At 56.5% G+C, this 12,882-nt stretch overlaps 1 protein-coding gene across 1 annotated transcript in view; it reads left to right on the top strand.

The window, feature by feature from the left end:
• Vars2 (valyl-tRNA synthetase 2, mitochondrial) overlaps nt 1–10,370 on the top strand; it is a 13,800-nt gene extending 3,430 nt beyond the window's left edge. The window contains exons 8-28 of the mRNA XM_029567027.1: nt 190–400; nt 1,085–1,173; nt 1,612–1,702; nt 1,910–2,037; nt 2,140–2,243; nt 2,594–2,675; nt 3,307–3,383; nt 3,468–3,543; nt 3,751–3,853; nt 4,029–4,099; nt 4,197–4,322; nt 4,561–4,665; nt 5,013–5,081; nt 5,174–5,252; nt 5,348–5,475; nt 6,608–6,760; nt 7,813–8,019; nt 9,410–9,521; nt 9,650–9,825; nt 9,931–10,053; nt 10,135–10,370. Of these exons, the coding sequence (XP_029422887.1) occupies nt 190–400; nt 1,085–1,173; nt 1,612–1,702; nt 1,910–2,037; nt 2,140–2,243; nt 2,594–2,675; nt 3,307–3,383; nt 3,468–3,543; nt 3,751–3,853; nt 4,029–4,099; nt 4,197–4,322; nt 4,561–4,665; nt 5,013–5,081; nt 5,174–5,252; nt 5,348–5,475; nt 6,608–6,760; nt 7,813–8,019; nt 9,410–9,521; nt 9,650–9,825; nt 9,931–10,053; nt 10,135–10,230 (2,406 nt within the window). The 3' untranslated portion in view covers nt 10,231–10,370. The remainder of the gene's footprint in view (nt 1–189; nt 401–1,084; nt 1,174–1,611; nt 1,703–1,909; nt 2,038–2,139; nt 2,244–2,593; nt 2,676–3,306; nt 3,384–3,467; nt 3,544–3,750; nt 3,854–4,028; nt 4,100–4,196; nt 4,323–4,560; nt 4,666–5,012; nt 5,082–5,173; nt 5,253–5,347; nt 5,476–6,607; nt 6,761–7,812; nt 8,020–9,409; nt 9,522–9,649; nt 9,826–9,930; nt 10,054–10,134) is intronic.
• Nucleotides 10,371–12,882: the final 2,512 nt, after the last annotated feature.

Genomic DNA, 12,882 nt, shown 5'->3' with positions numbered 1-12,882 from the left:
GTTCAAGATGACCCAGCGTGGCCTTGCAGGGGTACTGTAGGGGAGCAGGGTTTGCATACAGTGGCTTCTGACCTCAGGATTTAGATCAAGATGACCCAGCGTGGCCTTGCAGGGGTACTGTAGGGGAGCAGGGTTTGCGTACAGTGCTTGGCACAGTGCAGTGCCCTGGCTTCTGACCTCAGGATTTAGACGGATGGCAGGGAAGCAGGATGCATGGTGTGTGGCTGTGGGAGTCTTAGGTGTGAGCTCTACAGAGAGGCTGTGACTGACCTGGTCTCAACCTTCCAGGTGGAGAGCCGGCCACTACAAGGCCGCACGGAGCTCCGGCTGCCCGGCTGCCTGACCTCTGTGTCTTTCGGCCTCCTTGTTTCTGTGGCCTTCCCTGTGGATGGAGAGCCTGGTGAGTGCAGTTCCGAAGAGCCGCCCCTCAGCACTGCTCCCCGTTCTCTTATGTTCTTGCTGGTTATTGGGACGCCTGGAAGGTTTGCCCACTGTTGTGAGTTCTCACCTGGGAATTCTGGGAGGAGGAAGGAAAGCACGTGCAGGCTCTTCTTTCAGAAGAGTAAAATTCTGCAGGAGTCTGCCACTCAGGAAAGAGACAGAGGATTAGGTCTAAGCCAGATTTGATGGTGCAGGCTTGTAATCTCAGCATTTGGGGGGCAGAGCTGGAGGGGTTACAAGTTCAAGGACTGCCTGGTCTGTGTAGCAAGTTCCAAACCAGCCAGGACTTCATGATAAGACCCTGACTCAGTAAAGCAAAGTGAAAAAGGATGAGCCCTAATGTGTGATTTGTAAGTGTTCTGAGAAGGGGAGAGACAGGACAGGAATAGCCCAAGGAAGTGTTTTCAGTGATCCAAGGACGCATAGCACTGGTGACCAGGACCGAGAATCTGTGAGGAATCGTACGCTCTCTCAGGCCTCTGGTCCTGAGCTCTTAGGAAATCTGGGCTCCTGACTTGCCTTGTTGCTCTAGGGGCCTGCTTGACTGCTAGCTGCCCTTCCTGCCCCAGCAATTCCTGCTTCAGCTGTCTGGGAGGGAGGGTGGGCTGATGGCCGGCCTCAGTGCTTGGGTATTTGTCTTCAGATGCTGAGGTTGTGGTGGGAACCACGAGGCCAGAGACACTGCCTGGAGACGTGGCTGTGGCCGTTCACCCTGACGACTCCCGATACACAGTGAGTGTCAGTGTGGCCTCCTGCTCCCATGGTGCACCCTCCCTTCATTGTGAGCGCGCTCTGCCGAGACCCCTCCTCTCAGCCTTGCAGGGGCTCTGACTGCCCCTTCTCTTGTTACACGTGTGCTCGGGGTTGACCAACTGTGGCCTCTGGACCAAGTGCAGCTGCTGCCTGTCTGTCAGCCACACTTATTGGCTCATGTGTTTTCTGTGGCTGCCCCCCACTCCTAATTCTCCACAGTGGCAGTGGAGGAATTCCTCAGACTGTACTGCTTGGCTCACTCAAAAGCCTGGAGTATTCACACCTGACCCCTGAAGGAAAAGGATTCTGGCCTTGCCTGGCCCTTTACCTTCTGGATGTCACCCTCTTGCTCTGGGTTCTCACACCCCAGCCTCTCTCCCCACACTCCCTGTCCCTGACTGCTCCCCCTCCCTTCAGCATTTACATGGGCGACAGCTTCGTCACCCCTTGACGGGGCAGCTTCTTCCCCTCATCACAGACACCGCTGTTCAGCCACAGATGGGCACAGGTATGTGGAGGTCAAGGGTTCAGGGAGCAAGAGACAGAGTGGGGGCTGTAGGGAAGGGGAGGGAGCCTGGGGGGGAGGAAAGGAGTGAGCCAGGAGAGCCTCTAGTGGGAGTGACAGACCTGTGGGGTAAGAGGCGTGGGAGACGATGCACCTGGAAAGCCAAGGCCAAGGTCAGCACCAGCACTCACAACAGCTCTGCTTCCCCAGGGGCAGTGAAGGTGACTCCAGGCCACAGTCCTGTTGATGCTGAGATGGGGGTCCGGCATGGCTTGAGCCCCCTGAGTGTCATTGCGGAGGACGGGACCATGACCTCCCTCTGTGGAGACTGGCTGCAGGTGGGGCCGGTTTGGGCATTTCCTGTCCTGACGGGCACCCTCTGCCTGGTCCCCCTGTTCTTTCTGGACAGACCTCGAACCTTTCCTTTTGCTTTCCCCCAGGGTCTTCACCGGTTTGTGGCCCGGGAAAAGATTGTGTGTGCACTAAGGGAGCGGGGCCTGTTTCGGGGCCTCCAGGAGCACCCCATGGTGCTGCCCATCTGCAGGTAACCCCATTTTAATCCTTCACTAAGGGCCACCCCCAAAAAGAGCAGCAGCCAGGGTGGGCTCTGTACTCCAAGTTAGGAGTGCAGGTTTCATGGCAGAGTTTGAGTTCATTTGTACGGGGTCCTGATAACACAGCCCAGGTTGGCCCGGAAATCCTCCTGACTCAGCCTCCCATATGCTGCCGTGCTGGGCTTCAACCATGCTGGGCTTTGCAGCTGTTCTTGTGTACATGGTGGTCTGGGAACAGCACAAGCCTGAGGAGCCTTACCATGCTCCCCTCTGTACTCCTCTCCCTCTTCCTCCCCCTCCTCCTCCTGCTTCTCCTGCTCTTCATCCTGCTTCCTTGCAGCCGTTCTGGGGATGTAGTCGAGTACCTGCTGAAGAGCCAGTGGTTTGTCCGCTGCCAGGAAATGGGGGACCGAGCCGCCAAGGTAAGGCTGTAGTGTGGAAGGATGAGGCCTGGGGTTGGGGCATGTGTGAGAACTGGGGTGATGAAATGGGGATCAGAGAACCTGCTGCCCAGAAGGTGCTCCAGCTGTGGTGACTGAGGATGCTGTGGGCTGGGAGCCAGTGGTCAGAGAGGGCTGGCGTGTACCCTTGTTAAAGCCCAGAATCTTTCTGGGTAGCTTTCTACATCCTTTTGAGGGGGTTGTGGCCAGATAGCTCAGTGGATAAAGGTATCTGCCACCAAGCCTGACTACCTTAGTTCAATCCCCAGAACCCATGTGGGGGAGGAAGAGAACCAACTCCACGAGTCGTCTTCTGACCTCTACACATGCCATGGGTGTGTGTGTGTGTGTGTGTGTGTGTACACCCACTGTGGTGTACATGTAGCATGTGTGTGTGTGTGTGTGTGTGTGTGTGTGTGTGTGTGGTGTGTGTGTACACCCACTGTGGTGTACATGTAGCGGTCAGAGGACAGCTTTGTGGAGTCAGTTCTCTCCTGTCTCTTTATGGGTTCTGGGGATAGAACTCAGGTCGTCACTATTGTGAGGCAAGTGCTTGACCCTAGAGTCACCTCAGCATCAGAAGTAGCACTGACTGAAGGCCCCTGTCTTCCAGGCTGTGGAGTCGGGGGCCCTGGAGCTCTGGCCCTCCTTCCACCAGAAGAGCTGGCAGCGTTGGTTTGCCCACATCGGGTATGGAAGGACAAGGTGGCTCTGGAGGTAGGGAGGAGGATCCATGGGTCACATAGCATCACTGGCATCCTCTTCTCTTGGCAGGGATTGGTGTGTCTCCCGACAGCTGTGGTGGGGACATCAGATTCCAGCCTACCTGGTTGTTGGGGAGTGTGTGGAGGTTGGTGGAAAGAGCCTTATCCAGGAGTCGGGATTGCCATTGCTGGTGCTCTCGAGCATTCTTTGCCATCTGTTGTGGAAGCTACTGTAACAGTGCCCCGCACCCTCAGCGGGACCTGTCACTCACTCTGAGGCCTCAGGAGAGAATGTGGGTATGGCGTTCACACCTACCTCCTGCCCCTTCCTCACTCTCCATTTTAATTTTCAGGGTGACGAGGAGTGCTGGGTGGTTGGGCAGTCAGAGGCCGAGGCCAGAGAACGAGCAGCAGAGCAGACTGGGAGGCCAGGGGCTGAGCTGACCCTGGAGAGGGGTGAGTGCCCAGCTGGGGAAGGCAGGCAGGGCAGAGGCTTGCTGGGTCTTTGAGGGGAGCAAGGGGCTTAGACAAGCTGGATTGGACCAGGTGAGTCCTGGTCTTGGGGTGGGGTTGGCTGGCAGAGTGGGTAGCACTGGTTCTAGCTGTCCCCGTTCCCCATTCTGGTTCCCAGACCCCGATGTCCTGGACACCTGGTTCTCTTCGGCTCTTTTTCCCTTCTCTGCCCTGGGCTGGCCCCAACAGGTGAGGTGGGCACAACACTGGTGGACAGGTAGCCCGCAGTGTCAAGACTGGCCGAGGCAGGACTTGGACCTCTCTCACTGCTCATCTGTCTTCGTAGACTGCAGACCTTGCTCGATTCTACCCCCTGTCACTTATGGAAACAGGCAGCGACCTCCTGATGTTCTGGGTGGGCCGCATGGTCATGCTGGGGACCCAGCTCACAGGGCAGCTCCCCTTCAGCAAGGTAATGGTGCTCCAGTGCCCCCCTTTTGGTGGATCCCCTCTTCCCCAAACCTGTCCTCCCTCTTGACTCCTGATACATGTTTTCTGACTCATTTTCAACCCTAGTCCCTAAAGTACAGAGGCCATGGGCCCCCTGTGCTGACCCTTCCGTGTCCCCCAAGGCCGTGGGCCCCCTGTGCTGACCCCTCCGTGTCCCCCAAGGCCTTGTGCCCCCTGTGCTGACTGCTCTGTGTCCCTAGGTGCTGCTTCATTCCATGGTTCGGGACAGGCAGGGCCGGAAGATGAGCAAGTCCCTGGGGAATGTGTTGGACCCACGGGACATCATCAATGGGGTGGAGCTGCAGGTAAGAACAGAGGATCTGGCTAAGGGATGAGGGGATCCGAGGAGAGGAGAGGGGTGAGGAATAGCAGACATGACCCCTGTAAGGATCGGCAGTGACCTAGGCCAGTGATCCCTAGGTGCTGCTTCATTCCATGGTTCGGGACAGGCAGGGCCGGAAGATGAGCAAGTCCCTGGGGAATGTGTTGGACCCACGGGACATCATCAATGGGGTGGAGCTGCAGGTAAGAACAGAGGATCTGGCTAAGGGATGAGAGGATCCGAGGAGAGGAGAGGGGTGAGGAATAGCAGCCATGACCCCTGTAAGGATCAGCAGTGACCTAGGCCAGTGGTGTCCTCATTCATGCCCAGGTGCTGCAGGCCAAGCTGAGAGATGGGAACTTGGACCCAGGAGAGCTGGCCATTGCAGCTGCAGCCCAGGTGAGGCCCATGTCCCCAGTCCAAGCCTCTACTCGGCCGCCAGTTTCCTCTGCAGCTTCGAGGCACCTGCCACACTCTCTCTTTGGTTGCAGAAAAAGGACTTTCCTCACGGGATCCCCGAGTGTGGGACGGATGCCCTGAGATTCTCACTGTGCTCCCATGGAATCCTGGGTGAGCCTGGGAGGATGGGCTGGCAGAGGGCAGTGGGCAGCGGTGTGGATAGCCTGGCTAAACGAGGACTGAGTACCCCTGTTCTTTCCCTCCAGGGGGTGACCTGCACCTGTGTGTCTCTGAGGTCCTGAGCTTTCGCCATTTCTGCAACAAGATCTGGAACGCTCTGCGCTTTATCCTCAGTGCACTGGGGGACAGCTTCGTACCCCTGCCCACGGAGGAGGTGAGAGGAAGGCAGCCAGGCCTGGAATGGGCCTGCATGGGCTGCTTGCACGTCTGAGGGCTGAAGGGGCTTCTGGAAAGGGGGTGGCAAGGTGGATCCCCTCTTCCCCAAACCTGTCCTCCCTCTTGACTCCTGATACATGTTTTCTGACTCATTTTCAACCCTAGTCCCTAAAGTACAGAGGCCATGGGCCCCCTGTGCTGACCCTTCCGTGTCCCCCAAGGCCGTGGGCCCCCTGTGCTGACCCCTCCGTGTCCCCCAAGGCCTTGTGCCCCCTGTGCTGACTGCTCTGTGTCCCTAGGTGCTGCTTCATTCCATGGTTCGGGACAGGCAGGGCCGGAAGATGAGCAAGTCCCTGGGGAATGTGTTGGACCCACGGGACATCATCAATGGGGTGGAGCTGCAGGTAAGAACAGAGGATCTGGCTAAGGGATGAGGGGATCCGAGGAGAGGAGAGGGGTGAGGAATAGCAGACATGACCCCTGTAAGGATCGGCAGTGACCTAGGCCAGTGATGTCCTCATTCATGCCCAGGTGCTGCAGGCCAAGCTGAGAGATGGGAACTTGGACCCAGGAGAGCTGGCCATTGCAGCTGCAGCCCAGGTGAGGCCCATGTCCCCAGTCCAAGCCTCTACTCGGCCGCCAGTTTCCTCTGCAGCTTGGAGGCACCTGCCACACTCTCTCTTTGGTTGCAGAAAAAGGACTTTCCTCACGGGATCCCCGAGTGTGGGACGGATGCCCTGAGATTCTCACTGTGCTCCCATGGAATCCTGGGTGAGCCTGGGAGGATGGGCTGGCAGAGGGCAGTGGGCAGCGGTGTGGATAGCCTGGCTAAACGAGGACTGAGTACCCCTGTTCTTTCCCTCCAGGGGGTGACCTGCACCTGTGTGTCTCTGAGGTCCTGAGCTTTCGCCATTTCTGCAACAAGATCTGGAACGCTCTGCGCTTTATCCTCAGTGCACTGGGGGACAGCTTCGTACCCCTGCCCACGGAGGAGGTGAGAGGAAGGCAGCCAGGCCTGGAATGGGCCTGCATGGGCTGCTTGCACGTCTGAGGGCTGAAGGGGCTTCTGGAAAGGGGGTGGCAAGAAGGTGGGGTGCAGCCGTCTGGGTCCTGATGGCCCCTGCTTGCAGCTGTCTCCCTCCTCCCCCATGGACGCCTGGATCCTGAGCCGCCTGGCCCTTACAGCCCAGGAATGTGAGCGAGGCTTCCTCACCCGGGAGCTCTCTCATGTCACGCACGCCCTGTACCATTTCTGGCTGCACAGCCTCTGTGACGTCTACCTGGTGAGTGCAAGGGCGGGGCTCCTGGAATGGGGAAAGACCAGAGCTCTGTGGGCCGTTCTCGGTTGTCCACTGTGCACGGAAAGGAGAGTGTGTTGCCCCTTCGCTGGCCTGGGCTCTCTGTGGCCTCTGTCCTGGTGAGAGGAGGCCAGGAGACCTCTGCTGCGGTCGGATGAGTCAGGACTGAAGGCAGAGGGTTTCTTCAGCCTCCACAGCACCTGTGTTTAGAATGTGGGGGCCTGGGAGGAGAGTGTGCTGTGATGGCTTCAGACCCGGGTCCTCACGCAGCGTCCTGTGTCAGCCTCGCCAAGAGGGCTCGCTCACCACAGACCCAGCCACGCCCATGTCCTTCATGTCCTGCCGGCGACTTTGGGAATTGGGTGCTTCTTTGGGAATTGGGTGCTTCTTCCTGGGTGTGCTGATGCCCCTGGCTATGGAGCTTTCTTCTAGATGCTTCTCAGCCTTGTTAAGAACCATTGTTCCACCTGACTTGGTGGCCCATGCCTTTAATCCTGGTACTCCATCACTCAGAGGCAGAGCCAGGTGGATCTCTGTGAGTTCCAGGTCAGCCTGGTCTACATAGTGATTTCCAGGCCAGCTGGGGCTACAGGGAGACCCTGTCTCAAAAGACAAAAACAAAAAAACTAAAAACTGTCCCATGGCTGAGTGCTTGGCTCTGCGGTAGAGATTTGCCTGGCTCGCTCACATGCTTGAGGCTCTGGGTTCCATCCCCAGCACTGCAAGAGCAACCTCTGTCTTCCAATGAGCAAAAAAAAACCCAACCAATCGACAAAAACTGGACTTTTTCTAAGCTGCCTGCCTTCCTGAGAATCTTCCTTTCCTACCTCTGGGAATTGTTGCTCTGGACCGCTGTTCATATGTTCCAGCGTGCCCTGGGAGGGACAGCATGGTACCAGTCAAGCCCAGTGCCTTAGCACATTCCCCCATCCGAGGAACTGCTCCTGTTTGCCCACAGTTCCCACCAGATCAGCACTGACCATGGAGGCAGGATGTGGTGTGTCGGCCATCCTCTCACCTGTCGGCTCCCTCCTTAGGAAGCGGTGAAGCCGGAGCTGTCCCGTGCTCCCTGCCCGCCAGGGCCCCCTCAAGTCCTGTTCTCCTGTGCAGATGTTGGTCTGCGCCTCCTTGCCCCGCTGATGCCCTTCCTGGCAGAGGAACTGTGGCAAAGGCTGCCCCCCAGGCTGGACGGTTCCCCTGCCCCCAGCATCTGTGTGGCCCCCTACCCCAGTGCCTGCAGCCTGGTGAGTTGGGCAGGGCTCTGGGGTCCCTCTGTCAGATTTTCCCATGGGGCCTTTGGGGGAGTCGATGGGTTGTCCTGCAGGGCTGCTGTGACCAGGGGCTGGGGATGGGCAGTGTCAGCAGGAACCCCTCCTGCTCAGTCGGTGTCCTGTGTGACCTCCTTGGCGTCTTCACCCTTTGACTTTAGTTTCCTTTAGAACAGGGTCTTGCTGTGTTTCCCGGGCAGGGCTCAAACCCATGATCCTGCACACCCCAGGTGCTGGGATCATGAGCGTCACCTCTATACCTGGTCCCCTTCCCCCATTTTTAAACCAAGGACAGCAGTAGTGTTATAGTTGTGATAAGGTTCAGACGAGCCAGTAACATAGCATCCCCAAAATCTCAGGGCAATGTTAGTATCCTCAGAAGGGTAAATGCTACAGACACACCTAGGGGAATTTGAGTCCTAGGGATTGAGTGAGTCTCTACCACTGAGCTGTATTGTATTCCCAATACCCCTTTCACTGTTTTTAAAAGATTTTTAAGATTTTCAGTTGTATGTATATATTCTGGGGGGCTGGGTGTGTGCATATATAAATGTACTGCTGTAGAAGATGAAAGCTGGGTTCCCTGGAGCTGGGGTTACATGTGGTTGTGAGTCAGTTGACGTGGGTGCTGGGAACTGAACTTTGGGTCCCTTAAAAAATGGTGCCTGCTCAGCCATCTCTCCAGACCTTCTTTATTTTTAAAGATTTATGTGTGTGAGCATGCGTGTGTGGTAGTCAGAGAACAACTTTTGGGGAGTTGGTTCTCTACTGAACTTTGGGTCCCTTAAAAAATGGTGCCTGCTCAGCCATCTCTCCAGACCTTACTTCTTTATTTTTAAAGATTTATTTATGTGTGTGAGCGTGCGTGTGTGGTAGTCAGAGAACTTTTGGGGAGTTGGTTCTCTACTTTGTTTCTGAGCTTGCACCATGTCTGGGTTTTAGGGATCAAATTCAGGCCTCCAGGCTTGCATGGCAAGCATCAGTGTGCTGGGCCGTTTCCCCAGCCCCACTACTTACCTTGAGACGATCTCGCTAAATTACCAGGACTAGCCTTGAACTTGGTTGCTGTCTTTCTGTCTCATGCTCAAAAATTAAAGTTAATTATTTAAGTTTTTTTGATACTTACTTGGTTTTATGCATTTTGGGTAGTGTTTAAAGTTGTAATTGTGGTAGTTGGTGTCTTAAGTCAGAGTACAGGGTGTCAGTCCCTGGTTACATAAAACCTTCTTAGATGGCACCCCACCTACCCCTGGAGGTGGAGCATTCTCTGTATTGTTGAGGATGGTGGGTGAGTAGAGGACAGAGCCAGGAGAATTGATGCTGAGTTTCTCAGGAGCCCCTTGCTGACTCTGGGTCCCTTTCCCAGGAGCCCTGGCGCCAGCCTGAGCTGGAGCGCTGCTTCTCCCGAGTCCAGGAGGCTGTGCAGGTGCTGCGGGCACTCCGAGCCACTTACCAGCTCACCAAAGCCCGGCCCCAAGGTGAGGCTGGTGGTGGGGGTCTGGGTGTCTTCAGGAAGGGGCTGCTAGGGAAGAGCCAGCCTGGGTGGGGATGGGAGTCAGGTGGGAGCTGATGCCTGGTTCTGACCCCACCCCACTCCACTCCCCAGTGTTGCTTCAGAGCACAAACCCAGGAGAGCAGAGACTCTTCCAACCCTTCCTGGAGCCTCTGGGCACCCTGAGCCACTGTGGGGCCGTAGGGTTGCTGCCCCCAGATGCGGCCGCTCCCTCTGGCTGGGCCCAGGCACCACTTGGTGACACCATTCAAATCTACATGGAGCTACAGGTGACCAGAGGGGACTGGAGGGACTTCAAGGAATGAAAGATAGCAGGCCTTAGGGTGGGGACTGGGCAGGCTGCTGGTGTTAGTCTTCTCTCCGCCCTTCCCCAGGGCCTGGTGGATCCCCAGAGCCAGCTACCTCGGCTAGCTGCCCGGAGGCAGAAGTTACAAAAGCAGTTTGACAGCCTCCTGGCCCGGCCCTCATCAGAGGGGGTGGTGGCGAGGCAGCAGAAGGTGAGCTGAGGGAGCCTAGGTCCCTGAGGGTCTGGGCAGAGAGGCCAGCTCACACTACATCCTCACCCTCTCCTTGTCCAGCTTGCCTCCCTCCGCCTGGAATTGTCAAAGCTGGACCAGGCAGCCTGCCACCTTCAGCAGCTGTTGGATGGGGCTCCCGGCGTCAGGGAGCTCTGAGCCCAACTCATCCCTCCCGTGTTCTCCCTGGCTTGCCTTTGAGGACAGACCCAACCCGCCTGCTGCTGGTGCAGTGGACCGTAGAGGCAGCGTGACCTGCCTTGTGATTGAGGAGCTAAAGATAAGTTGACAAGATCCCAGACGCTTTGTGGTCCTTTGTCCTTCCTCCCTACTTGACTTTCCCTCCTCTCCATCATTTGATTGCTCTGGGAAGAGGGGGGATGCCTCTTGGCTCCTGGCTCTGGGTGACAGGAGTGTGGGTGCCGGGCTGGGTCTGCCTGGTTGAGGAAGGAGGTGCTTTCTGGGGTGGGGCACAGGCACTGTGACCTGGTTCCAGTAGTTTCCCACACTAAGCAACAGGCTCTGGCCACTGGGCCTTCCTGCTCTCCTCATGGTGCAGAAGTTCTTTTGTTCCCTGGTAGTGGGGCTGGAGGTACTGTGAGGGGTCCTGGGGTTCACGCGCCTCCCACTGCACCCAACTGAGTTTTGCAGTCCCACACCGTTTGCCCAGCACATCTGAGTAGCTGTTGAACCTTCATGGGCTGGGTCCTCCATTTTTGCCATACAAGAACCCATTCACATGGTTGCTAGAAAGTGCTTGGAGAATGGATGTTGCCTAAGGCGTCACAGGGATTTAGCTCAGTGGAGTCAGCATGATAACTAGGGAGCAGCACTTTGCTGCTGCCGTGACCAGCCTTCACACGGGACGGTGGCCTCTACACATGCATGCGCCTGTTGCTGGGCAGTGGTGTAGGGCTCTGCAGTTGTGGGGCCTGGTCCCTTTTGATCTTGTTTTCCTGCCACAATCTTGTTTTCCTGCCACATACTTGAAGGGAAGGGGGAAGGAAGCAGGTGCGTTTCCTGAGTCTTTGGTCCTGGTTCCACAGGTGGATTCCCAGTGACTGGGCAGAGGTTTCTGCCCTGTGGTCTGATCCTAGCAGGGACTGTTAGAAATAAGCAGATGCCCATACGTAAATGATACAGTATGTTGGAGGGAGCAGAGGGCATTTGGAAAGGGAATCAGTGTTAGGTTGGAACGTTAAATAGTTCAAAGTGATGTTTGAGCAAAGGCTTCTGGGAGGTGCCGGGAGCCGATCCAGTGAAGGACTAGAGAAAAACTGAGGTGAAGGTGTTCTTGGGGCACCCCAAGTACCAAGGAGGACAGTGTGTAAGGCAGAGCAAGCCCAGGGGAGGCCATGGAAGGTGGAGGCAGAGCTGAGGGAAGCAGCAGGGAGCAGGGCTGTGCCATGGCAAACACTGGGTTCCTTTGCCTCACTGGCAGCTTCCCAAGGGTCTGGTAGCCAGCTACAGCTGATGGCTACCACATTGGTCTGCACAGTTATAAACATTTCTGTTGATACAGATTATGTTAGAAAGCACTGAAAAACCTATGGGCTTTTGAAGGGCCGGACCTCCCCTTTCCCCCAAGTGGAGGCTCATTTCCTCCCAAGGATCTTACTTCCTACTTGCATCCTGTTGGGTAGTATCTGATTGCAGGACCAACCTAGCTGCAAGGGAGGCTGGCAGGTGACTAGTCAGCCCTGTTTCCTGCTAAAATATACTTGATTCCTAAAGGAGGAGAATGGTGATTTGGGGGCAGGTTAGCTGTCCTGCCCCAGTTGTGGTGAACTCCAAGTCACTGTCCAGTGTACCCTTCTAGGGAGAGAGTCTGGAAGCCACACCCTAGTGACCCAGGCCTTGAGCCTGAGAGGTCACTGTGGAGTAGCCCTCTGTCCACTGCATGTGGACATGCAGCCCCCAAGCTCATCTGGAGTGTGCACACTTGACCATGGCTGTCCTCCCCACTGGTGCAGTCACGGCTCCTTTGGGGGCCTGTAGCTGCCTCTCCCCAGGGCTAAATGTTCAGGAAGTTAGGAGAGCGGCGAGATCTCTGCTGCCTCATCTTCAGACTTCCTCTGCTGGAGCATGTTGTCACCTCCAGGAGTCCACTCTCCTCTGATGGGGGTGATGGTGGCTAGGTGGGGATGGGGAGCAAGAATAGAGACGGAAGGATAGAAAGCGAGTCTCAACACTGCAAGGGAGGTCTAGGCTGCCAGCTTGTGTTGTAGCTGGTGAGGTGATCTGAGAAGAGAGGAAGAAGAGGAAGACCCTGGATCTCCAAGGGGATTTGGATTTCTGCTCTGACAGCCATCCCTCCCATCTGTGCCCACCTACTGCATGACGGCCCAGTGGTACATACTAGTGTATCCACACAACACTTAATAGACGTCTCCAGTGAGGGCACTGCATCATCCCGTCCCCATTGTGGTGAATAAATGGAGACTTGGAGAGGATGGAAGTCCACACTAGGACTCCTGCTCCCCTGTGGTCACAGGTCCACATGGCACGTGCTCCTCTAACACCTGTCCCCTCTCCAGCACTGGGACCTGCTGACCACTTAGCTGAACCCCTCACCTCCCTCTGAGCTCCCTGGTTCACCCACTTCCCACCCTGAGCAGGCCACAGGACCCCTGGACCAGGGGACCACGTCCTTGGGTGTTCTGTTCATAGTCCTGGAGGTTCCTGGGTTGAGCCCCAAAGCCTAGGCCACAGGGACTGTAATTAAAACCTGCTTAAACCGAGACAGCTGTGTGGTGGTGACTCTTTAGCTGCTGTTGGAGCTCAGGAGAGCAGCTTCCCTCTCTAAGCCTG

Source organism: Nannospalax galili, unplaced genomic scaffold (assembly GCF_000622305.1).
Source record: "Nannospalax galili isolate Female #2095 unplaced genomic scaffold, S.galili_v1.0 scaffold401, whole genome shotgun sequence".
NCBI lineage: Eukaryota > Metazoa > Chordata > Mammalia > Rodentia > Spalacidae > Nannospalax > Nannospalax galili.
This window is presented reverse-complemented; position numbering and strand designations above follow the sequence as displayed.